Raw genomic sequence first — 25603 nt, 5'->3', positions numbered from 1 at the left:
AAGAAAAATTAGAAGGCAATCACCCACTTTCATTTACAAAAAAGAAGTAAAAGAAAGATGGAAGAAATAAAAATAGAAAAACCCAATACCACCAGAATGGAAAATACATTAAATCTAACAACACTTCAATAAAGGCATATTAATTGAACATTTCTTTTCATAGGCATTTAATACCTAAGTAGAAAATCAGCTTCATGTAATGACAAAACCATACAGACGTTTATACCTATTTGTACCAACTTACCTTATTATTGCAAACATGGAATTGAAGTTCTTACATTCTCGACAATGAAGTGCAATTTTAATAAAATGCTTAATAATCTTCATTCGTTTGAGCTGATTTGCTTCAGTTAAAATTTCTGAGGCAACCCAGAATGTCTCTTGGTTTACAATGTCCTCAAACCTCTTCAAGTGAGTATTTCCTGTTTTGGAATTTAACTTAAAAAGGTCATCGATGTACTCAGTCGGCTCAATATTACGAAACAAATCAAAGTCCCTCATTGACAGCTGGGTGGCCACCTCAATGGTACTCAGCTGCAGCATGGATAGCTGGCTTTCCTTAACTAGTTCTTGAGCATCTTCATCTGAACATAAGGTTTCTGTTTCCATGTTATTTTTTAAGTAATACCTAAACGGAAAAATTTTTTTAAATAAATGTATTCATAAATATGATTAAGAGCATTTTTCCTCTTTTTTGTTGTTGTAAAATATCATTTTACTGTTAATAACTTTTAGCCAAAAGTATTCATTTACAGATAAAATGAAAAATTAACATTTTAAATGAAAAGATTTTTGAGAAGTCTGTCTCTTATTCTACCAACCGGCATTTATTAAAGAGTAAAAATAATGTTGTTATGTCATGAACTTAATTATTTTACGAAACTATCTGTCAGATACTATTTTAGGTACTGGCCTTGCCCTCGTAAAGCTTTTATCTTACTGTTTTATATGACAGAGGATTGGTACTATGTAAATATTTGTTTATGAACAGCATGAACTCTAATTAAGGCAAAATAAATTCCTGAATCAAGACAGTTAAAAATCTCTATTCAGAAGTTACTCCACTCATTTCCTTTTTAAATAAATTTCCAAGTGAAGCAAGAAGAATGAACTCTACAAAGGAGGGGAAACACTTCCACTAATGGTTTCTCCCTTGTTAAATACAAAACCGTATTCCAGCAAGTGGCACTTATCAGTTACCATACATTAAGACCAATATTTTGCTTTCTTCTCTTAAATCAACAATTCTAAAGCACTTAAAAGCTAAGAGACAGGAAACATCTTGTGCAGGGATGTTACTAAGGAAAAGAGGTAATGTATCACATGCTTTCACTTCATTCTTTTCTAATAATCCAACTTGATTTAAGCCTAAGTTTGTATCCATCTATCCATCTATTTTTTACTGTCAAGAAACTTTTTTCTGCTTTTAGATTGTTCATATGCCTAAGACAATGCCATAAATAATAGTGCTGAAACTCATTATGCTATCTATAACAATGGTTAACATTATAAGGTATGGTATACTTAGTAACTCATTTAATCTTACAACATTCCCATGAGGTGTATTCTATTATTATGATCCTCATTTTATGTGTGAGGAAATTCAGGCAGAGAAGCTACATAACTTGCTCAAGGTCACATAGCATAGCCAGAGCTGGGATTTGAATGTGGGCAGTCTGAATCCAGGGTCTATGTTCTTAACCACTATGTACAGCCAGCACAACAGAGTTAACTCATTCTCATTTCATAGCAACCATGGCATGCAGTCACTGTAAGCTTTCTAAGGATCTTGTTCTACATATGAAACTGGGTTACCAAAAAGATTATTCTCAGAGCGGTTGAGCGCGGTAGCTCATGCTCGTAATGCTAGCACTTTGGGAGGCTGAGGCAGGCAGATCACTTGAGGTAAGGAGTTTGAGACCAGCCTGGCCAACACGGTGAAACCTCGTCTCTACTAAAAATACAAAAATTAGCCAGGCATGGTGGCATGTGCCTGTAGCCCCAGCTACTCAGAAGGCTGAGGCAGGAGAACCGCTTGAACCTGGGAGGTGGAGGTTGCAGTGAGCTGAGATCACACCACTGCACTCCAGCCTGGGTGACAGAGGGAGACTCAATCTCAAAAAAAAAAAAAAAAAAAAGCCCGAGTAAGGAACAAATGTACTACAGAAATAATCTAGTTTATTAAATAATTTTCAGAACACATTAAAAAATTTTTAAAATTTTCCTGCATATTCATAAAAGGAAAACTACTTAGAAAAAGAACTGTGAAAACCATGGCTTCTTTTGCCAAAGTACATACTGGCCATATTAAAAACAAATTTATAAATTAGTAGATACAGTCATTCAGATATATATGAAGATTTGTATCATTCAGCTTCCTCTATAAAAAAACAGGAACTAGATTGTATCAGTGGTTCTAAGAGTTTATTTTTAGCAGGAGTGATAAGATATTTTATCAAGCTGTCTTGCAGAGTGAATTCAGCAGCACTAAAACATGATGATGTTTCTACTTACAATATCTGTTTTAACAGGAAATCTTCAAAAGCACATCTACAAATAAGCACATCCACTAATAAGCTTATTCACCTTCCACTGAGTTGAATTCTATCAGCTAATTTGGAGAACTGATCTGGAAGTCTTCTCTGTTTTATGACACCCTCAGGGGTAACAGAAACTTCACAGAGAGAATATGTGTCGGATGCACCGGTCAAACCAAATTCATGAACAGCATGACAAACTACTTCTTTAGCTGTAGTGTCTTTACTGATGATAATGTAGCAACTTTGCTGATCCACTTTGAAAACTCTTATAACTTGATCAGGGATATCTACATAAATAGAAAGATATGCCTTGTTATTTTTTTTAAAAATTACTTTAAACCCTTCAAAAAGCAATGTGAAACACAGTGATCCCTCTGAACACTGAAATATACATTTCTATTTCACAATATTAACAGAAGTCACTATTGCATTATTGATAAATATATCCATTTTTTTTTTTCAGATAACAAATCATTGATAGAAAAACCCAAAGACAAAACTTGGGCTCATACTATATATATGATTTGGAAGCCAGAATTTTTTCATTTAATATCTTATAAAACATTTTAATGCCATTATATTCTTCTACAAAACTATTTTTAATGAAGACATAGTACTCCATAATGTATATTTCATATATTTCAATTATCCAAACCCCTAATGACATTTAGATTGCTTATCACTTTCTGTTATTATAAATGACATTATGATATGTCCCGTTACCCCCTGTCAAAAGTAAGTAAGCCTCTGCAGGCAATCTACTTCCTCAGTGAAAATTCTCAAAAACAGAATTGCTGACTTAGAAGGCATGCATACTCTTAAGGTTTTTGAAATATACTGCCAAACTGTAATCCAGAGAGGTTATAATATTTTATAATTCTAGAGTGTAAGGGAACAAATTTGGTCACATCCTTATAAAAATTGTGTATTAATGTTTTGTTTTACTTTCCCATTTCATAAGCCCTATTCTTTTCCTCCCTCCAAAAATAATAACATTATTTTTTCATTTCTTTGGTTACTGGTAAGACTCAGTAACTGATAATGGTTTAATGAACCATTATTTCTTTTTAAAAATACTTTTTGGTATCCTTTATGTTTTTTTCCTACTGTATTGTAGTAGATAACAACACTTAGTCCAACTATGACGTGGAAAATGTTTAGTTTCTATATTTTATTTATTTTTAACACAGGAAAATTTTAAATGTTCACCTGGTGAAATCTTAGTCTTTGCCCTTGTGATTTCTGCTATTAGTAGAAAAATTCTAATTTGAGACAATGTTTATATGAAAAGCACATGTAAATAATAATATTCTACCCCCCCTTGTTCTATCTTATTTCTTTTTGTCATTATAGAACTCTGGATCAATGTTCAACACGATAAGATAATATTTAATATAATTAAATTTAAGTGAAAAGTGATTTTACAGCATGAACAAATGCTAAAAATTTTCCCTATGACAATAAATTACTGTTGCAAAAGTTTCCTTTTTAAAAAATTAGGAGTACAGGCTGGGTATGACTCACACCTGTAATCCCAGGACTTTGGGAGGCCAAGGCTGGAGGATCACTTGAGCCCAGGAGTTCGAGACCAGCCTGGATATATAGCAAGACCCCATCTCTACAAAAATTTTTTAAAAATTAGCTGGGTGTGGTGGCACATTCTTATAGTTCTAGCTACTCGGGAGGTGGAAGTGGGAGCATCATTTGAGCCTGGGAAGTTGAAGCTGCAGTGAGCTGAGATCATGCCACTGCACTCCACTCTGGGCAACACAGCAAGACCCAGTCTCATAAAGGAAAAAAACAAATTAGGGAATATATATTACTGTGGCTTTTTTGTGATGACTGCAGTGGGGGCAGGGTGGAAGATTTTGGGGGCTCAAGTAATTAAACTGTTTGTCCAGCATCACCTTCTTAGCACTATGGACACTGTTAGCATTTAGAGGGGGAAAAAAAAAAAAAAAATTACAAATTTATCTCAAAATGTCCCTGGTTAAAAGGGAGAAATGGAACAGATACAGATATGGCAGGAAATATTTTCATAAAATAAATTTTTTGGTCCTCTTGAGACTGAGGACCAAAAAAAAAAAGACTTGCTCTCAGGACTGAAAGATTCAACTGCATATACATGAATGTAATTCCAGGGACAAGAGGTCTTAGCCAAAGTATGCTGAATGTTCTGGGTCTTGTCAAGTTGAAAGTAGAATACTTCATCTACTCTGGTTCCTTCTGTAAGAAGGATGCATCAAACTCTCTTTCCTCAATGTATTAAGAAATCTGAGTCATCAAAGGCATCTTGTTCAGATTTCATTCTGATGAGCCAATCCTTAGTGGGCTGCTGACATCATCAGATTTTTAAACCTACAAGGCTTAAGGTCAGACTGTTTCAAGATCCACCAAAATCAGACATAAATCTTGAAACGGTTTGGCTGTGTCCCCAACCAAATCTCATCTTGAATTGTAACTCCCACAATTCCCACATGTCATGGGAGGGAGCCAGTGGGAGGTAACTGAATCATGGGGGTGAGTCTTTCTCATGCTGTTCTCACAATAGTGAATAAGTCTCACGAGATCTGATGGTTTTAAACAGAGGAATTCCCTTGCACAAACTCTCTTTGCCTGCTGTCATCCAAGATGTGACTTGCTCCTCCTTGCTTTCAGCCATGACTGTGAGGCTTCCCCAGCCACGTGGAACCACGAGTGCCTTAAACCTCTTTCCTTTGTAAATTGCCCAGTCTTGGGTATGTCTTTATCAGCAGCATGAAAACGGACTAATATACTTCTCTACCCTGTGCTAGAAGATTATTGCAAACAAATGGAAATTTCAATTTGCCAAGAGAAATATACTGAACAAACGGGTTTCCACTATCTTTTTAAGTCCATAAAAAAAGAAAAAACAATATACTGTTATTACCCATACTGTTGCTACCCTCTTCATAAAACTAGGTCTTAGCCGTCCTGGGCTCTAGAATTGAATCATTTTACTAGATCTTTGGGGACTGAGCCTTAGCCAGTGGTACTGACTGACCTTGAGGGAATGGGGAGATGTTCTGATACCTTTTATTACTTTCTTCAGAGAAATTTATTCACAAAGACAGGGTGGGAATTTGTACACATTTCATGTTCTCTTCCCTTGCTGCCAATATACTGTAACATCTGGGAAGGAGCACACAATTGTATATCTTGCTGCATAGTGTTAAAAAGTCATACTTTGCTAAAGTGATTTGTCCATGTGAAGGACAAATTGTTATATGATCACATAAGAGTGATTCAGGTATCACAAATAGGTGCCTTTAGAACAGATTCATAAATGGGATTATCTAAAGGGTACCCCTTAATCCAAACTCTGATGAATCTGCCAAGGTAACAAATGTCAACTTGGAAAAGCAATGGAGAGCCATCAGAGGAAAATCTTTCTCTGCGTTAATATTAATGACAGTGTAAACCTCTATTTTAGAATTGTTACATTATATTACATAATATTCTTTACAAACATGTTTCTGGTTAGTAGGAAAACCACACACATGCCAAGCACAATATTTGGCATGCAGCAGACACTCAAATGTTAATCACTTAGACGAATGGTCAACATGTTCGAATAAAGTTGAATCAAAAGGGAAAAAATGATTCTATCATTTCAAATTTTAGGCACAAAGCTAAAATGCACACAAAAATACAGTACAATTTTAAAGGCAAAACAGACATTTAAAAAGAATCTTGGAAGCCGAGGCAGTGGTTCATGCTTATAATTCTAGCACTGGAGGGGGCTGAGGTGGGCAGACCACTTGAGCCCAGGAGATCAAAACCGGCCTGGGGAACATGGAGAAGCCCTGCCTCCACAAAAATTACACATATTATCTGGGCGTGGTGGTGTGTGCCTATAGGCACAGCTACTCGGGAATTTGAGGTGGGAGGATCACCTGAGCCCAGGAGGTAGAGGCTGCAGTGAGCTGACATCATACTACTGCAGTCCAGCCTGGGTGACAGAGTGAGGCTCTGTCAAAAAAAAATCTTGGGGTCGGGTGCAGCGGCTCATACCAGTAATCACAGCACTTTGGGAGGCCGAGGTGGGCGGATCACGAGGTCAGGAGAATGAGACCATCCTGGCTAACACGGTGAAACCCCGTCTCTACTAAAAAAAAATACAAAAAAATTAGCCAGGCGTGGTGGCGGGCATCTATAATCCCAGCTACTCGGGAGGCTGAGGCAGGAGAATGGTACGAATCCGGGAGGCAGAGCTTGCAGTGAGCCAAGATTGCGCCACTGCACTCCAGCCTGGGTGACAAAGTGAGACTCCGTCTCAAAAACAAAAATAGTTAATAATAATCTTGGAGGATCAAGGTTCATATTTCATATTTAGAAATCTTATGTAATAGGTAGAAACCTCAGATATCTAGACTTTCAATCAGAGATGAAGTTTCTAGAGAGCTAACTTATAAATCTTACAGCATTAAAATTAAAAAATGAATACCTGAAGGATATAAGTACTGACCCTGAGATTACACTAAAAATGGGAGAACTTTTACGTATTTAAGATGATCTTTAAAAAAAAGATTGACTTTTCGCTCTGCTTTAAATTGTTAATTGCTGAAAAAATATTTATGAAGTGCCTCTTATGTGTCAACAGGGTTACAGGTGATGAAGCTACAGTGGTAAGTGAGACAGATAAAGCCTCCACTCTCAGGGAATTTACTTACATTCAAGTGAGTAAACATGAGCTCAAGGAAAGACAGACATCAAGTAAGGAAGACAATTCATATAGTGAAAAGCGCCACACAAAAAAACAAAGGGTAGTGGTATATTAAGGATTGAAATAATTGTTCTGTAAAGAGCCAGATAGTAAACATTTTAAGTTTTGCAAGTCAAATGGCAAAACACATATTTTTTAGGCACTTATATAATGAGAAAACAAATTCCCACAAAATAGTTTTTCAAAACTCAAAATATAATAATGCATACGTAAAACAGGTAAAGATACATGAACACAAAGATTAGTAAATGTCTACTAATGAGGACTGGTTAAAAAAATTTTGTTAGCTGTTTAAAAATTCGTGGTAGAACACCACACCTTGAAACAGAAAAGTATTCAAAGGTATATTGCTAAAGTGAAACAGTTAAATGGAAGAAAAGTAAAACATCTCATTTGGGGTGTAAGCAACAGCAGACACATTTTATGTGCAATGAAATTTCTGGAAGGATATACAAGTAAATTAATAACTAAATTCTGAGGAGTGGAGACTCATATTCTATCTTATTCTGGCAGTTTAATTTTTTTAAAACTATGATTGTGTTCCTTTATAATTAAAAACTAATAACCAAATTTTCAATGAAGAAAAAATTAAGTTTACTATATGAAATAAATCAAATAAGGGTTTGTGCTATTAAGTGAAAAGAAGTAAGCTGTTAAGTTCTACATGCAGATCTAGAAAAAAATTCCTTTTCAAATTCCTTTTAGCCACACTCCTAATTTTTTTAGGACTCATTTTGTATTGAGTCAGAAATCCCAAAGAACATTTCAGAAGTTACAGAATAGCATGTATACTGATTCTATCCAAACATAAAAACATACATATATTCAAAAAAATGACTAAAAAGACACATGCCAGTTAATACTGGCTACCTTCTAAGTGGAAAGAAAAGTTGTGCTTACTACTTCATTCAATTCTGTATCATTGGACTTTTGAAATAACAAAATATTACAAAATAATAAACAAAATAACAAAATAATACAAACAAGGGCATAGAATACCATAGTCTTTAAGATACTTACAATAAAAACCAACAGCTGTATGCAGCAAAAATAAAGCAAAATCAAAGTAAGCAATCAAAAACAAACTTACAGTTCTGTAGCTTTGCCCCCACTTTCATTTTGATCTAGTAATAACTTTGAAAATGCAGGATAAATATAGGTAAGCTCAAGACCAATAAAAATTAATCAAACCTGGCTGTTACACATGTCCTATAATATACACGTGATGTACATGACTCATTTAAATTTTTGTGTTGTATAAATTACATAAGAAGCTGAATTTGGAATTAACTGGGAATTGATGTTTTTTTCAATCCAAATATAAATAATACCCATCACTAGATAAAAAGCCTTTCACAAAATTACACATTTGGGGGTTTAAAAATATAAGTTAAATACCTATCATATATGTGTTCACATTACTGGTACGAGCACATGTTGCAGATTCAGACATATCAGATGTTCTCTGAACAGACTTTAAAAGGCATCTTTTATGTTTAGTGCTTTTAACATGTTCTCAAGGAGAGAATTATGTAATCAACCTGAAATCAAGTTGAGTAACACATCTTCTCTTTATAGGTCTGAATTTCAGCTCCATGGGGACTTAGATTCTAAAACTTAATAATTTCAACCTCTTCTCTTTGTTCCCCCAGCTAAATCTCCAACTTAACTTCTCTCTCGCCTCTTCCTACAACCCTAACCCTTATTCCCTCAGCCCCACATCCTACATATACCTATGGCAAACATACAGCTCTATAAATTATTAAAACTACAAATCATAAGATCCCTAATACTTGTCTTATGAAAGCATATATTTAATTTATGCTTTGGAAGTGTGAAAACACTTTATTTTTGAATGTTCTATGTAGTCTGAAAAGCACTGCTGTAGAACACACACACAGAGACAAATAAATTCCCATCCTGCCACATAGCAAACAATAGGAGAGACTGACTCTGCGGCAGAAGGAGGTGGGTTTCTCAGATGAGGTAACACTTGAGTTCAGCACTGACAAATAAAAAAGTTCACTGGACATGCAAGGAGAGGGCCATGGGTGGCAAACATAGGCAAAGAAAGGGCATCCTGAAAGTTCATACCATACTCAGGAAGGAGGGTTGAAGTAATTAATAGTGGGGACAGAATGACAGAACAGGAGGCTAGAAAGGGGGTTCAGGTCAGCAACACTTCTTCTTTACCCTGGTGGTGAGATTTCTTTTATGTACCAAGAACTGAATCCAGTTTGCAGTTTTCTTACCTCTGTGATACCTTAGTGCTTGCTTTACCCTTTCCAGTAAATAGTTTAATTAACTTTATACTTCGGTAACAATCTTCACATTAACTTCGGATCAAATAACTGGAGTGTCTTCTGTCTCATGAATGACACTTCACTAACATAAAAATGACTACAAATGTCTTAGGAAAATAATGACTCATTAAATCTTTGTTCTAAAAAGAACACTGGTAGCCATTTAGAGAGTGTGATGTGTCAGAACAGGTTACTGGGTTTAATAATCGCTCTAGTGGTTAAGTGGCAACTGAAATATAAAGGAAGAAACCACGTGCAGAATGACCTTCACTAAACTGTTATTAGGTTATGTCCTGAGGTTTTTATTTAAGTTGCTATAATAAAACATGAACTTTACTACTGTACTTATATTTCCTTCTAATACCGAGATGGAATTGAGTTTCCTCCCTTTCTACACTAGCTGCTAGGAACTTTAGAGTCAAAATTGAAGCTGAATCAGAACTATGCTTATCTTTGTAAAAGCATTTTTTCTCCCACCTTTCCTTGGACCCAATTATATGTTTCAGTGCTTAACTGTATATGCCTTTTATTGAAAACTGTCTCAAATCCTTTAAGTGATGGATATATAATTATTCAAAGTCAAAAGTTTTCTTCTTTGTAACAAAACTTTGTATTATATAATTGTGACAATTTTTGCCTCAAGATATGAACAGATGCAACAAAAAATAATAATAACCTGACATCCCACAATGAAAGTCCAAACAACAATGAAAATTATGCTATAATGCTCTGATAACAATACATGACAAATACAACAACTTTAGCTTCAGGTGTCTGAGGAAAAATCTGCTTTTAGAAAATTACGAACACTTTTCCGTGTATCACAGAAAAAGGTAAGTGAGGCCACTTAGATTAAAATAATCTCCCTTACTCTTTTCCACACCCTCAGTAAGATATATCTTTCCTGAGAAGTGTCTCTGTTTTCATTCTACTGCTTAGATTAGGATTATTAAAAGATACCTAATTCTGTGGTTAGAGGTAGTCTCTTTTTTCTTTTCTTTTTTTTTTTTTTTGAGACGGAGTCTCGCTCTGTCACCCAGGCTGGAGTGCAGTGGTGCGATCTTGGCTCACTGCAAGCTCTGCCTCCTGGGTTCATGCCATTCTCCTGCCTCAGCCTCCCAAGTAGCTGGTACTTCAGGCACCCACCACCACGCCTGGCTAATTTTTCGTATTTTAGTAGAGATGGTGTTTCATCACGTTAGCCAGGATGGTCTCAATCTCCTGACCTTGTGATCCGCCCGCCTCGGCCTCCCAAAGTGCTGGGATTACAGGCGTGAGCCACTGCACTCGGCCAGAGGTATTCTCTTTTTTATGTACTTCTGTTTCACTTTAGAGGAAGTACCATTCAAATTAACAGAACAAATCAATCTCCCTTTAGTTTTTTGCATCAAGTCATAATCTAGAGTTAAAAGGGCTGCAAGTAACTCTAGTATTTGCTGCACAAGGCTTAACCATCTATTTGTTCATTTGGTACCAATATGGCAATATAAAATCACATATGAAAATTACCTGAAGGATTGGAAAAATCCAACATACTGGTAGTAGGCTGCAGGAGATCAGGGCTGCTGGATGAGAGTGTTCCAGGGATGGGCATTATAGCCAGACTATGCCTACAGTGCCTTGTTCCCACAATGCTGTCATCTTGTGATTGGCTTAGGCCTCCATCACTTCAAAAGAATGTCATAGATCACTTTAAAGCATTTGAGAGTACTTAAGTAGTAAACATTTCTGTTCCTTGTGCACTAAGGCATAAAAGAACCAATTCAAAGAGGTGATTTAAACAATTGAAATACTACAGCAACTTTTAAAAGACAATTGTAATGATGAAAATGGCACTAAAATTTTTAACAATTACCTTAAAATAAAATCTTACTTATACAACTAAGTAATTCTACTGCATCCTAATTAAATTGTCTTATTTAGTGTCTACCAGTTTGGGTGAAGAAACTGAGCCTGAGTATTTAGGGAACCCTTCAAATTTACCAGTTTTAGCGGACACTAATATATGTATCCAAAAATGCACAGCCACACCATAGCAAGGTGTTCTCTTTCTCCAGAAAATCTTGGTGATCCTCTAGGAAAAAGATGGAGTCTACACTCAAACCAAAAGCTATGGCAGGTAGTAGATAATAATGGGGCCAAGGTCAAGTGACAAAGTAAGAGTGGTCTTTAAACACTGGACCAGAAAAAAAATAGAATTATGAAAATTACAGTCTCTAAAGTTCATTCTAAGAGTACATTATTTCTTATTTAATCTCTCAAGTCTAATTATTTAAGCAAACAAAATATTCTTCCTTTAAAATATTTTAGAAATGTGACATAGGCAACTTCTAAATCCACCTGAGAAAAAATAAAAACAAAGAAACAAACACTGTCACTTAGGTTTTAGATACCCCCAAATTTTAGCTTACTTTTAAGCAAAACAGTCCTACAAAAAAAAGTAAGATAGCAGTGAAAAAAATTTCCATCAACATCAATAACCAAAAGCTACTTCTAAGGGTTGTACTTACGTTAAAACCAATGCTCTGTTATTATTAATTCTTGTCTATATTTTATCAAATGCAGCATTCTGCCTAGTACTTGCTATGCATACAAACAGAAGTATCACAGAATACTTACCTATTATCATGAAAAAGATTAAGGTATAGTATTATAAATGAATAATATGGAATACATTTAAATTATGTTAGATGTAAAATATAGGATTTTATGTAGATTAGAAAACTATGCAAGATGGAAAGTTTGACTATTAAATAAACTGCTAAAGGACTGTTAATAGTCAGACATGAAAGAGAGGGCCAGGATATGACAGAGCTGAAGAGTCAGAGAAAAGCAGAGACATGGAAGAAAGCAAAGATTAGTGTTTCAAGGGCAAGCTTTGATATCAGGCAGATCTGAGCTACTAGCTGCTTGACTTCAGGCAAATTTCATTCTCTTTGTAAACTTTGGTTTTCTCATCTGTAAATGTGAGCAATACTATCTCTCCCAGGAACACTAAAAAAATTAGGTAATATAGGCGAATGTTGTGGTGTGAAGGAAAACAGGACTTTAATTCTTAAGAATGGACTTACTTTTACAAAAATTAAAATGAGAATAGGGCTGGGCACGTTGGCTCACCCCTGCAATCCCAGCACTTTGGGTGGCGGAGGCGGGTGAATCACCTGAGTCAGGAGTTTACGACCAGCCTGGCCAACATGGCGAAACCCCGTCTCTACTAAAAATACTAAAATTAGACAGGAGTGGGGTGGCGTGTGCCTGTAATCCTAGCTACTCGGGAGGCTGAGGCAGGAGAATCACTTGAACCCGGGAGGCAGAGGTTGCAGACAGCTGAGATCACGCCATACCACTCCAGCCTGGGTGACAGAGCAAGACTCCGTATCAAAAAAATAAATAAATAAAAATAAAATAAAATGAGAATAGTACAAACCCAGAAGGGAGAATTATTTATTTTACTCAATTTATATTAAAAAGTAGAGGCAGGTCCGAGTAAAGGTACCATAGAAACAGGAAGTGCTTTCCTGGGGAGAGAAGGCAGTTTAATTTGACAGATAAGGCAAAGGAGATCTCTCATCTGATTAATAATTTGCATTTACTCTAAATTGACTCCTTATAATTTGGTTTGTATTCCTAAAGATTAGAGTTAAATGTTCTAAAGTTAGGTAAGAGAAAATAAGAGGAAAAAGGGCTTCCAAAGGTATTTAAATTATACAGAAAATAATTTTTAAAAAAAAAAAAAAAACAGTCTTTCTTTAATTGACTTCTGAATTTCAGCACATCAACTTTTGGACACAGAGGGTGCAATAACAATCCAAGGAAGCAAACCACTGAAGAGGTTGTCCAGTCTTACTAATAATGAAGTAGAAGCAACTTTAACAATGTTAAAAACTTACAATTTTCTATTAAAGGGAATTAACTGCACCAGTTGCAGCAAGCTGAATCACTATACAAATTAAGACGTACAGAAAATATGAAAAGTATATCTCTTACTGATGCTATTTAACATCGCTTCTGCTTTTGAATGCTCAACAGAGACAACACTGTACAGCTATAAACATGTAAAGCTGGTAACAAATTCGTAGTAATTAAAGTGTGAGGTGCATAAATGAAAACTATACTGCTATGTACAATCCATGCTATGCCATGAATGGAACGGTATTTAGTTGGCAAAACATCCATGCTTATTTGAAAGCTGAGTTGATAAAGCCCATCTGGCAAGTAATTGTATCATTCTTACCAAAACAGTCTCCTGAAAAGGTGATGCAGTAACAGAAACAAAATCATTTAAAAAAATTCCTCAATACTTCCCCAACACTAAATTTACTTAGGATAAAAGTACTTGGTTTCATATTATGAAACTAAAAAGGCTACATAAATATCACCAATATGTAAATAAAAAAGAATCCCAATATTTAAAAAGCAAACAAAAAATATGTTGACAAGAAATGGGGAGGAAAAATACAATTCCTGTTAAGCAAGCAAGGCAGTTTATTTCTGGGATTGTTACAATGAGTAACACAGAGATGTTACTTAGGCAACTGTGATTTTAAAAACAAAATAAAAGCTGCGTGATTTTTAAAATAGAAGAACAGATTTCCTGAAATGTGAAGAATTCTTAGGTCAATAAAAACCATATTTCTGTCTTAACTTACAGATGTAATTCAAACTAGTAACATTTTTCACTTTAATTTTTAGGTACATTCTTTTAAAATTGTATCACGGTTTGGGATTTTGGAATTATCTATTCTTATCTCAAGTATTTGTTCTTTCCTTACATTCTTTCTTTTCTATGACAACTCATCCTCTACTCTTACAGAACTAAGCGCTGCTAAAGGCAGAGAACAAGTCTCTCTTCTTGGTGCCTCTTCCAAAGAGGTCTGGCACACAGGAGATGCTCAGAAATTGTGAAACTGAACTCATTAAACATTTTTTTCAATTAAAAAATAACAAATGTTCAAGAAGAAAACTTGTAAAATACAGAAAGAAAGCAGAGAAGGAAGGGAAAAATTACCTATGAAACCATGCCTTCCAAAAACCACAATCAACATTTTGATATTTTTCCTTCTAGTCATTTTTCTGATGTATAGTAGAATTTATTTAACCAATCCTTGTAGTTGGACATTTAGGGTGTTCCAATTTTGTTTTAGTATAGATAAAACAACTTAGAGCATCTATATATAAATCTTCATCTAATTACTATTAGAAACAGAACTACTGAATCAAAGAATTTTGTCATTTTAAAATATTTATTGGCCAGTGTGGTGGCTCAAACCTGTAATCCCAGCACTCTGGGAGGCTGAGGTGGGTGGATCAGGAGTTCCTGCTCTGGAAGGAACTCCTGAAGTCAGGAGTTCCAGGTCAAGAGTTCCAGACCAGCCTGGCCAACATGGTGAAGCCCTGTCGCTACTAAAAATAAAATTAATTAATTAATTAATTTTTTTTTTTTTTGAGTTGAAATTTCACTCTGTCGCCCAGGCTGCAGTGCAGTGGCACGACCTTGGCTCGCCACAACCTCCATCTCCCTGGGTTCAAGTGATTCTCCTGCCTCAGCCTCCCGAGTAGCTGGGATTACAGACATGTGCCACCACGCCCAGCTAATTTTTGTAGTTCTCTTGCCTCAGTCTCCCAAGCAGCTGGGATTACAAGTGTACGCCACCACGTCCAGCTAGTTTTTTGATTTTTGGTAGAGCTGGACTTTCACAATGTTGATCAAGCTGGTCTCAACCTCCTGGCCTCAAGTGATCCGTCCACCTCAGCCTCCCAAAGTGCTGGGATAACAGGCGTGAGGCACCGTGCCCAGCCAGAATTTTGCCACTTTTAAAGCTTTTAATAGAAAAGCACACCAGTCTAAACTTTTATATTAGCACACTAGTCTAAACTTTTATATTAGCACACCAGTCTAAACTTTTACAAACTTATTACATGATCAATTCTGTCCCTGACCATTCTTTTTGTCAATCTGTGAGGAAACAAATGGTATCCAGTATTAAACTGTATATCCTGGATCAATATCAATACAGATCATCTGAGTCATGTTTTCTGCCTATTTTTCCATTGAAGTTTCAGTGATTTTTTTTCCTATTTGATTTCTGAGAGTGCTTTATATTTAAAGAGTAGTATACTTTTGTGTAGCAGAAGGAATTGCCTGAATTCACTTCAGATGACTGTCAAGAAATATAAGATAAATTCTCAAAAATGCAAAAAGGCCAGTCTGATAGGTAAGACAGCTCTCCCAATAAAACAGCCTCCAGAAACCTTTGACTTCTAAGATAACCTATTTTTTCTGTATTTATGTCGCTGAAATAATTAGCATTTTACTCCTTGGAAACATGTTTGGAAGGGACAGACAGGTTAATATAAACTTCTGCAGTGCAGCATTTTATTCATATTTATATTCATAACCAAGCATTTTCTTGTTGGCACAAAGCAAGAGACCCAATAATGCCTTCTGAGTTTAAGCAAAACTACTTTTGCCAGATAGTCTTCTTTTTTAGGTACCCATATAAAGTTATAATGCTTGAAAATACTCAACTGACTGTTCCTGGCGACCTCAGTTCTACACCTTTTGCTGTAACCAAAGACAGAATTCAGGTACAGTAACTAATTCCCACACCCCTCACTAAAGGATAATGTGGAGATGAGATACTGATTTAGCTGCCTAAAACTTGAGTACAGCTGGTTAGAATGTGATAGTAACAAGTTGAAGAGAGTTATAATTACAGTGTTGTCTGTCTTTAGACGATACATGTCACAACTGTGTCACTGGTAAAAATGAGACGCAGTTAATGGGAGACAGATCTATTCCAGACAAAACCCATTAAGGTTTCTGGAAGTGGAACTCAGGGCATTACCCCCTGAGGAATTCTCCTCATGTGTTCTTTTCTGCCTTCTAGATCCTCGGTTTTGTCCCTTTTCCACAGTGACTTCCAGTCATCCCCAACTGTCCCTGACCTCTTCAGTGTGGGCTGGCCCATCTAACATTCTCTTTACTCAATCCCCATTTGTGAGACCATGCCTTTTCTTATAATGTTTGCTACAGTACACTTGACATTAAAAAATTTTGGTATTTTAAAGTAATGATTTTTATAAGCCACTCACCTCGAGGATAGAATGAGTAATGAACTTTTAGAAAAAGCTCAGGGTATTTTAATCCTCTGAGTTCCAAATTAAATGAGGAGAAAATGTGTTCCCCTGACTGGAAATAAGAACTCTGGAAGACGAGCATTTCTGATGGGAAAATCTTCCAGATTTTTAATTATTGAAAAAATATTTAAAAATAGCTATCATTAAAGATGAGAGTTGACACAATTCCAAGTTGCCCCCCAATTGTTCTCTCTGCTATCACTGCTATATTGTGCTGTATCCACAACCCCAAATCACTAACACAGCCATCAGAGAGGTCTTCCTAAAAGAACAAATCTTATCAAATCACATGTCTTCTTATGGCTCCCTGTCATGACATAATGAAGTCTATTATCTTTAGCATAATATTCAAGGTCCCTCATAACCTACTTCTCTTGCTCCAGCTCTAGTTATATACACAGAAACACAATCTATTCAAACCTAACAAGTTTGTTCCTGCCTCCACTTATTAACCTGTAACGTGAGAACTTTGCAATTTGCTTAGATTATCAACTCTTGGAGGATAAGAACCTTGATCTATTTATCTTCCTGTCTCTGGCTTAGTATATAATAAATGTGTACAGAATAACGGTTCCTGATGTGAATTTCTCAGAGGTAAGGACTATCTCTTTTTGTTTCTATAACTATAATCTGGCACAATTACCAGGAACTTTCAGGAGGCAAATAAATATTTTCTTTTAATGTATTTTTTGAACTTGCTTTATTTCATTCACTGATTATTCACTGTCTTAACTTATTCAATAAATATAAACTGAGTGCCTACTATGTGCTAAGTATTGTACTGCTCTTGATGAGAACTTTTGTAATTGCTTCAGGAAGCTGCTAATGTAATATATACTAGAGTCATCGCCAATCATGACACTTTAGTGGACTAATTCTGTCGGTATTTTACAGACCTTAATTTACATTTAAAATCTTCAAGTATTGCTAAGTTTTGGTGATATCCCATTTTGGAAATAGAAATAGGTCTGATTAAAAAGTTCAGCTTTAGAATTCAAGAAGGAATAAATGGTGCTACAAAGGAAAAATGATTTTAAAAAAAGAACAAAAACTGGTGAATGAGTCCCAAGATTTAAGGTGTACAATTTGTAGAGATCAGGAGACTAAAATTGGACCAAAAATATTTAAAAATAGAGTTCATAAAATAAAATGGACAGTCTTTCCCAAAATTCAAAATAATGCTATTCTATAATCTGAAAGTGGTAACTTCATGAAAGTGACAGGGAGAAGTTCAAATGTATTCTTATTTGAGTACTATTTGAAGACTTTATGATACATTAGTTATATAATAAAGCAAAACTTAGCCAAGTCTCTCCCCACCCCAAATAAAAACTTTACAGTGAAGATGAAAATTCCTGCATGGCTAATATTGGCATTACCTACCTAAATAGCTTTGGAGGCAAGATACTAAATCGTGTTTTATCCAAAATCTTCCTGATTTTGTTTCTTCCACCTGAAACAGTATTTGCTTTAACTTTCTTACTTCCTTTCTCCTGTGATGTCTGTTCAATATCTCCTGGCACATGCTGGATAGAATGGCGATTACTTTTTTTTTCAGCAATTTTGGGAATATGAGGAACACCAGATTTCTCTTGTTCAGTCCTAAAAAGTAACTCTTTGAACACTGTGGAAATAAAACAAATATGTCATTTCATTTCTTCTCTTCAGAAAATTTTTATACTAACAACAAATTTTAAGGATAAACACAGTGACTTTCCATTATTTGAACTTTCTCAGTCTCATTCAACTAAACACTGTCAAGTATTTACCCATCCTTTAGCAGCTATATCTTCTTCTTTCTTTAGTTTTTATACCTGATTATACTTCTGATGTTGCCCAACACTAATAAAAGTCAGTGGGGGGAGAGGGAAAGGAAGTGGGCAGGCTGCAGGCAAGTCTGAAAAAAACAGAGGTTCCTATTTAGGTGATAAGTAATATAACTGCTAATCAACTAATTTTATAGAAACAGACATTTATGTTCTGTTGTATGTTATTTCTCATAATACAGCTGACCCTTGAACAACATCAGTTTGAACTATGTGGGTCCATTTATACTTGAATTTTTTTCAACCAAACGTGGATTGAAAATACAGTATTCTTGGGATGCAAAAACCTGCGTATGGCTCTGAAGAACCAACTGTGGGTCTTGAATATGCACAAATTTGGGTGTACATGGGGTGGAGGTCCTGTAACCAACCCTATGCTTATACCAAGGGATAACTACATATGTCACTTGAGATGAGACCTGACTACTGCAGTCAGGTTCAGATTGTAAAATTTAGATGAGAAAAGCTTTGCTGGACTTTATTTTTACTGTTACCAAAAACAGTAATTTTGGTTATTGACTGATTGATTGATTTTGAGACAGAGTCTTGCTCTGTCGCACAGGCTGGAGTGCGGTGGTGCAATCTCAGCTCACTGCAACCTCCACCTCCCGGGTTCAAGCGATTCTCCTGCCTCAGCTTCCAGAGTAGCTAGGATTACAGGCATGTATCACCACACCCGGCTAATTTTTGTATCTTTAGGAGAGATAGGGTTTCCCCATGTTGGCCAGGCTGGTCTCGAACTCGTGACCTCAGGTGATTCGCCCACCTCGGCCTCCCAAAGAGCTGGGATTACAGACATGAGCCACCATGCCCGGCCTAATTTTGGTAATTTAAATTCGGTAATATGTAACGATTCCTCACGGTCACACTTATGAGGCTATGTCATTCAGTAAAGCTGCTAAAAAAATATCCACTTCAGTGGTCTGAAGTAAAAACAAGTAAACAACCAATCATATCTTAGATACTGCTTTTTTTTATTTTTTTTATTTTTTTTAAATTTTGAGACAAGAATTTCGCTCTTGTTGTCCAGGCTGGAGTGCAATGGCGCAATCTCGGCTCACCACAACCTTTGCCTCCTGGGTTCAAGCGCTTCTCCTGCCTCCCGAGTAGCTGGGATTACAGACATGCACCACCACACCCAGCTAATTTTGTATTTTTAGTAGAGATGGGGTTTCTCCATGTTGACCAGGCTGGTCTGGAACTCCCGACTTCAGGTGATCCACCCGCCTCAGCCTCCCAAAGTGCTGGGATTACAGGCGTGAGCCACCATGCCTGGCCCTTTTTTTCGAGAAAGGGTCTCACTCTGTTGCCCAGGCTGGAGTTCAGTGGTGTGATCAGGGCTCACTGCACCCTCGACCTCCTTGGGCTCAGGTGATCCTTCCACCTCAGCCTCTGGAGCAGCTGGGATTACAGGAGTGTGCCACCATGCCAGGTTAATTTTTGTATTTTTTTGTAGAGATGGGGTTTCGACATGTTGCCCAGGATGACCTCAAACTTCTAGGCTCAAGAGATCTGCCCGTCTCAGCCTTCCAAATTGCTGGGATTACAGGCGTTAAGCCACCGTGCCAGGCCTCAGATATCTTTCTGTCAAGTCTCACTAAGTCTGGTGAATTACTTCATCCTTAATGAGGGTGCAGGTACATTTGGGAAATTACCTGCTTAGCAATCTATTTGCCTACACCAAATTTTTGCCTTGTGAGGATGGCTACATCTCCTTGGGATAAGGCAAAGATAAATCTGTATAAGGTTAAATATCTAGAAACGAGTCATGGTGCCTGAAGAAGTCTGAATTACAGAGAAATAGTGGTTGTGTATTCTTAGAATAGACTTAAATGGCTTCAGCTGCATGAGCTGTGGAAGCAAACACTCAGCTTGTCATTACATACAGCTTTGAGCAGTATATGCTGCACCTTTTTTTATTTTTTAAGCTGTAAATTGTGTAAACATGCCCACTGAAAAATCCAATCACAGAGAATTTTTTTGGAAAACAACAGAAAAGGAAAGTAAGAGTTTCCCACAAAATCAAAGAACTTACAAGTAAGACAGAAATGGATAAAGCCTTAAGAATGGATTAAAGCATTTACAACTTGGTATTCACTTATAAAATCTGGACTGATTTGAGGGTTTCAACAGAAGGATGATACCACATTACCAAAGCACAGCGCAAGTTTATGAAAAGCACATTTTTCTGCTTTCAAAATGATGGAGACTTTTTAGAAGTTACCTTCCATAAAGTCTGCATGATTAAAATAAAGAAAAATATTTTACAAATTTCACTTTATTTTAAGCCATATGGTAATAAAACACACACGTGTGTGTGTGTGTGTGTGTGTGTGTGTGTATGTATATATGTACATTTATATATGTATTTTTTGGAAACAGGGTCAGGTCTCACTCTGTCACCCAGGCTGGAGACCACAGCTCACTGCAGCCTTGACTTTATGGGCTCATGTGATCTTCCCACTTCTGCCTCCTGGGTAGCTGGACTACAGGCATGTGCTACTGCACCCAACTCATTTTTTCTATTTTTGCAGAGATGAGTTCTCACTATGTTTCCTAGGCTAGTCTTGAACTCCTGGGCTCAAACGATCCTTCTGCCTCGCCCTCCCAAAGTGATGGGATTACAGGGGTAAGCCACCACGACTGGCCAATACTTTTTAAATCTAAAATTCAGACATTCATTCAAAAAATGTTAACCTATAAATATAGGTCAGGAACTTCACTTGATGTTTGTATATTACTCCTGTTTTGGAACTTACAGTCAGTCTAACACGCATAAAACATAACCAAAGGAACTACTTAAAACAGTAGGAAAGGGCAATCTTCCTTAAGCAAGTCATATTCTAAAAAGAAATCAGAAAGATGAGAAGATTTTAACTAGGCAAAGGATGAGTAATCTTAGGTAGAGAAAATCTCAAGTTCAAAGTCCCTGTGGTAGAAGGAAAGTTCAAGAAAATTAAAATGACTAGAGAAAAAGGTAGAGATGAGGCCAAATAATGCTATGCTAAAGTATTCAAATTTTCTGTTAGAGCAACACGAAAACTTTGAAGGGGCAGATTTCCTTAGTAGTGTGTATATAAGGTAACTGAATTATTTTTAAAAATTGTTAAATTTGGCTGGGTGAGGTGGCTCATGCCTGTAATCGTAGCACTCTGGGAGGCTGAGGAGGGTGGATCACCTGAGGTCAGGAGTTCGGGACCAGCTTGGCCAAAATGTTGAAACTCCAACTCTATTAAAAATACAAAAATGAGCCGGGCATGGTGGCGCATGCCTGTAACCCCAGTTACTCCAGCGGCTGAGACAGGAGAATCACTTGAACCTGGGAGGCGGAGGTTGCAGTGAGCCGAGATTGAGGCACTGCACTCCAACCTGGGCAACAGAGCGAGACTCGGTCTCAAAAAAAAAAAAAAAAAAATTGTTAAATTTCTCCACTGGACCTGAGTATGTAATTATAAGTAAAAATCTGTGGAGCTTGTAGTTTGTTTTAAAGAAGAGAAATGATTGTGTTAAATTAAAAAAATAGGGACAAAAATAAAGGGATAGTGAGTACACATAACGACAATGCTATTAAACAGCAATATCAGACATTGTACATGAATCAAAAGTGCCAAAGAATCTATAAAAGCTTAATAAAACTGACTACATAAAAATTAAAAAAGTCTCTTCCTACATATGTGTATATGCGTTCACAAACACACGAAACAAAAGTCAAAACACAAACCACTTGAGGAAAATACTTTCAACTTTTCAGTTGAAAGGTACTATTTTAATTTATAAAGTGCTCAAACAAGTCAATAAAAGATGAGTAACAATATAAAAAGGGGCAGATGAAATCAAAAGACTTTACAGAGGCTGGGTGCAGTGGCTCACGCCTGTAATCCCAGCACTTTGGGAGGCCGAGGCAGGTGGATCACGAGGTCAGGAGATTGAGACTATCCTGGCTAACACAGTGAAACCCCGTCTCTACCAAAGAATACAAAAAATTAGCATGGTGGCGAGCACCTGTAGTCCCAGCTACTTGTGAGGCTGAGGCAGGAGAATGGCATGAACCCAGGAGGCGGAGCTTGCAGTGAATGGAGATCATGCCACTGCACTCCAGCCTGGGCGACAGAGTGAGATTCCATTTCAAAAAAAAAAAAAAAAAGACTTTATAGAAAAGAAATGCCAAAACACACAAAAAAGGTGCTCAACCTTGTTATTAAATAATGTATATCAAAATTTAAAAGACTGATTATACCCACTGCAGACATTTTTTTTTTTTTTTTTTTTTTTTGAGACAGAGTCTTGCTCTGTTGCCAGGCTGGAGTGCAGTGGTGCGATCTTGGCTCACTGCAACCTCTGCCCCCCAGGTTCAAGCGATTCTCCTGCCTCAGCCTCCCGAGAAGCTGGGACTACAGGCGCATGCCACCACACCCAGCTATTTTTTGTATTTTTAGTAGAGACAGAGTTAGCTAGGATGGTCTCCATCTCTTGACCTCGTGATCTGCCTGCCTGGGCCTCCCAAAGTGCTGGGATTACAGGTGTGAGCCACCATGCCCGGCCAAGACATTCTTACACACTGATGAAGCATAGATCGTGATAAACTTTCAGAAAGTAAAACCCTGCAGTGTCTGTCAAAAGTAGTTCCACTTTGAGAAATGTATCATATAGATGGATCTATATGAACATAAAAGTACAAATAATTTTTATATCTCTGTTAATAGCAAAAACTATAAACAATCTAAAATACCTATCAATATGACATTAACTCAACAGATTACGGTAATAACAGAATTCTATGTAATAATAAAAATTATATAACAAGTAGGTCTGTATGAACTGATGTGAAAAAGCACAGAATATTGTACACAGTATGGTTCCATTGTATATCTATTTTTAGTATTTTAGTTTTCAAAATGTAGGCACTTACTACTTTTATTAAAACTTAAAAAGACAAGTTATCTGAGAAACGGGATTTTTGGGTTTAGAGACAAGAGTCTTGCTCGTTGCCCAGGCTGGAGTGCAGGGACACAATCACAGCTCATTATAGTCTTAAACTCCTGGGCTCAAGTGATCTTCTGCCTCACCCTCCCAAGTAGCTGGGACTACAGGTGCACGCTACCATGCCCAGCTAAATTTTGGTGTTTTGTAGAGACCGGGTCTCACTATGTTGCCTAGGCTGGTCTTGGAACTCCTAGCCTCAAGTGATCCTCCCACCTCAGCCTCCTAAAGTGCTAGGATTACAGGCATGAGCCACCATGCTTGGCTAGAAGTGGGATTTTTAAAGATGTTAGAAAGCTGTGAAAGCCGAAAGGAATAAATTAAAATTCCAGGATAGGAAGAGAGTAAACTGAGACTGCCAGCTGTTTTCTTCTCTGGGTGCATTTGCTAAATCTAAACATGAGGTGTGGGTCAGGTAGAGGGACTCTTTGAGGAGAAAGAGAACTTTAGACGGCTGTGAGCACTTGCATGAAAACTAGAATTCAATGAAGCCTAAAAGCAGTGTCACTTTTCTCCACAGGACAACTGCTACTAGTAGGAGTTCCCTTTTCTCATTCCTCAAGCCAGGCTTCTCCTGGATCTCTGTCTGTACCACAATACTCACATCCAGGTTTTAGGTTGCCTTGAGTCCAACCTACGGCATACTAGAATTAAAATAATAGTGAATTCACTGCTGGTGGTGGTACTTTGAATTATGGTATTCTTCTGCGAATTGCCTGTTGCTATTTCCTTTTCAGAGTTCTCAACTAAGTGGGTCATGATTCTGTCCAGGTTTACTATTAAGTTCAGTGGGAGATGAAGGGTGGTGTGTGTTTACTCCATCTTATCTGGAAATGGAACCCTTAATTTGATTTTTATCTTCATGGACATAAAAGATAGCAAACTTAAAATCTGTGTCTGATAATCTGGAGCAACTGTGCTACTGTTTCTGTTGGTTCTGGCTCATACTGACTTTTAAGAGTGTCTCATAATCTTTGCTTGACTCTGTTTTTAAAAAATTATTTTTAGAAATAACAAGTTGCTGTTAGTATCCTCTAAAGAAGATATTTATTTTCTTTTGTCAGGCACCTGTAATCTAAGTCCAGGGCCAAAACTTATAAGTTTTTCTTGGTCACCTAGATGGTCAGTTAGGTACAGCACACATCCACTTCAGAGAGAGGTTTTCAAAGTCTCAATCCTAACAAAGGTTGTAATGCTACAATTTTATCCTTTGGTGGGCAGTAAACTACAAACCTGTTAAGTTTATCAAGGAGCTCTTCTCAGTCATATTCTATGGATGGGAAAATGGCCCTGGAAAAAAAGACATCACTTTGGGATACGGTCCCAGGAGTGGGAGAAGGCTTTGACACATCCAGAGTTTTTCACTATCTTTTTGGATTGTTATGTTTGTTTATAGTTTTTCATATTTAGTCTAGCTCTTTTAAGTTGTCTTCAGTCAATACTGGAAGTAGAAAGTTGACATAAGTTTTAATACATTTTCCTCAGCTCATAGTGAGGCCTTTGAAATATAAGAGTCACATCCTTCTTTTACTCTAGGATATTCTCTGCTATTATTTCCTAAATATCTTCTTCCTTACATTTTCTTTTAGGTATCCTGGAATAGAGCTTAATTTTACTTTGTCTTTTTGTTCCATAGTATGGGAGATTTTTCTCAACTTTATTATCTATTCTTTCAAATGAATGTTTTTGTAAGAGTTCTTTCTCAATGATTGTTGTTTATTAATATCCTGCTCCTGTTTCAAGGGATAAATTTTTTTTCTTTTCTTTTTTCTTTTTTTTTTTGAGATGGAGTCTCGCTCTGTCCCCCAGGCTGGAGCGCAGTGGTGCAATCTCGGCTCACTGCAAGCTCTGCCTCTCAAGGGATACATTTTTAAATTGCTCTGTGCAGTGTTCTAGAAATGTTTTTCTTCTCTTCTTTAAATATTTTCTCCAGAATCTATAAGATCACTCATTAGGTCTCTACCACACCCTCTCAATGATCCTGATTCTCCTTATACTTGGTGATCCCTGATCGTCAGTTTTAAGTAATATAAAAGGACTGAGAATGGTTTGCTCTGGTGTTGTGTC

At 36.8% G+C, this 25603-nt stretch overlaps 1 protein-coding gene across 6 annotated transcripts in view; it reads right to left on the bottom strand.

Moving 5' to 3' along the window:
• RAPGEF6 (Rap guanine nucleotide exchange factor 6) overlaps window positions 1-25603 on the bottom strand; it is a 213515-nt gene that overhangs the window by 37760 nt on the left and 150152 nt on the right. For 3 of the 6 annotated variants that reach the window (XM_032156511.2, XM_058440522.1, XM_032156513.2), the window contains 5 exons: window positions 18114-18354; window positions 11100-11257; window positions 8308-8322; window positions 2587-2827; window positions 245-628 (listed from right to left, as the gene is read on the bottom strand). In XM_032156511.2, coding sequence (XP_032012402.1) covers window positions 245-628; window positions 2587-2827; window positions 8308-8322; window positions 11100-11257; window positions 18114-18354 — 1039 coding nt within the window. The remainder of the gene's footprint in view (window positions 1-244; window positions 629-2586; window positions 2828-8307; window positions 8323-11099; window positions 11258-18113; window positions 18355-25603) is intronic. The other 3 variants (XM_032156508.2, XM_032156512.2, XM_032156509.2) reach the window with 1 other exon arrangement.

The sequence above is a fragment of the Hylobates moloch genome, unplaced genomic scaffold, assembly GCF_009828535.3.
Source record: "Hylobates moloch isolate HMO894 unplaced genomic scaffold, HMol_V3 SCAFFOLD_6, whole genome shotgun sequence".
Lineage (NCBI taxonomy): Eukaryota > Metazoa > Chordata > Mammalia > Primates > Hylobatidae > Hylobates > Hylobates moloch.
The sequence above is the reverse complement of the archived record's forward strand: the minus strand, read 5'-3'. Positions and strand labels throughout refer to the sequence as shown.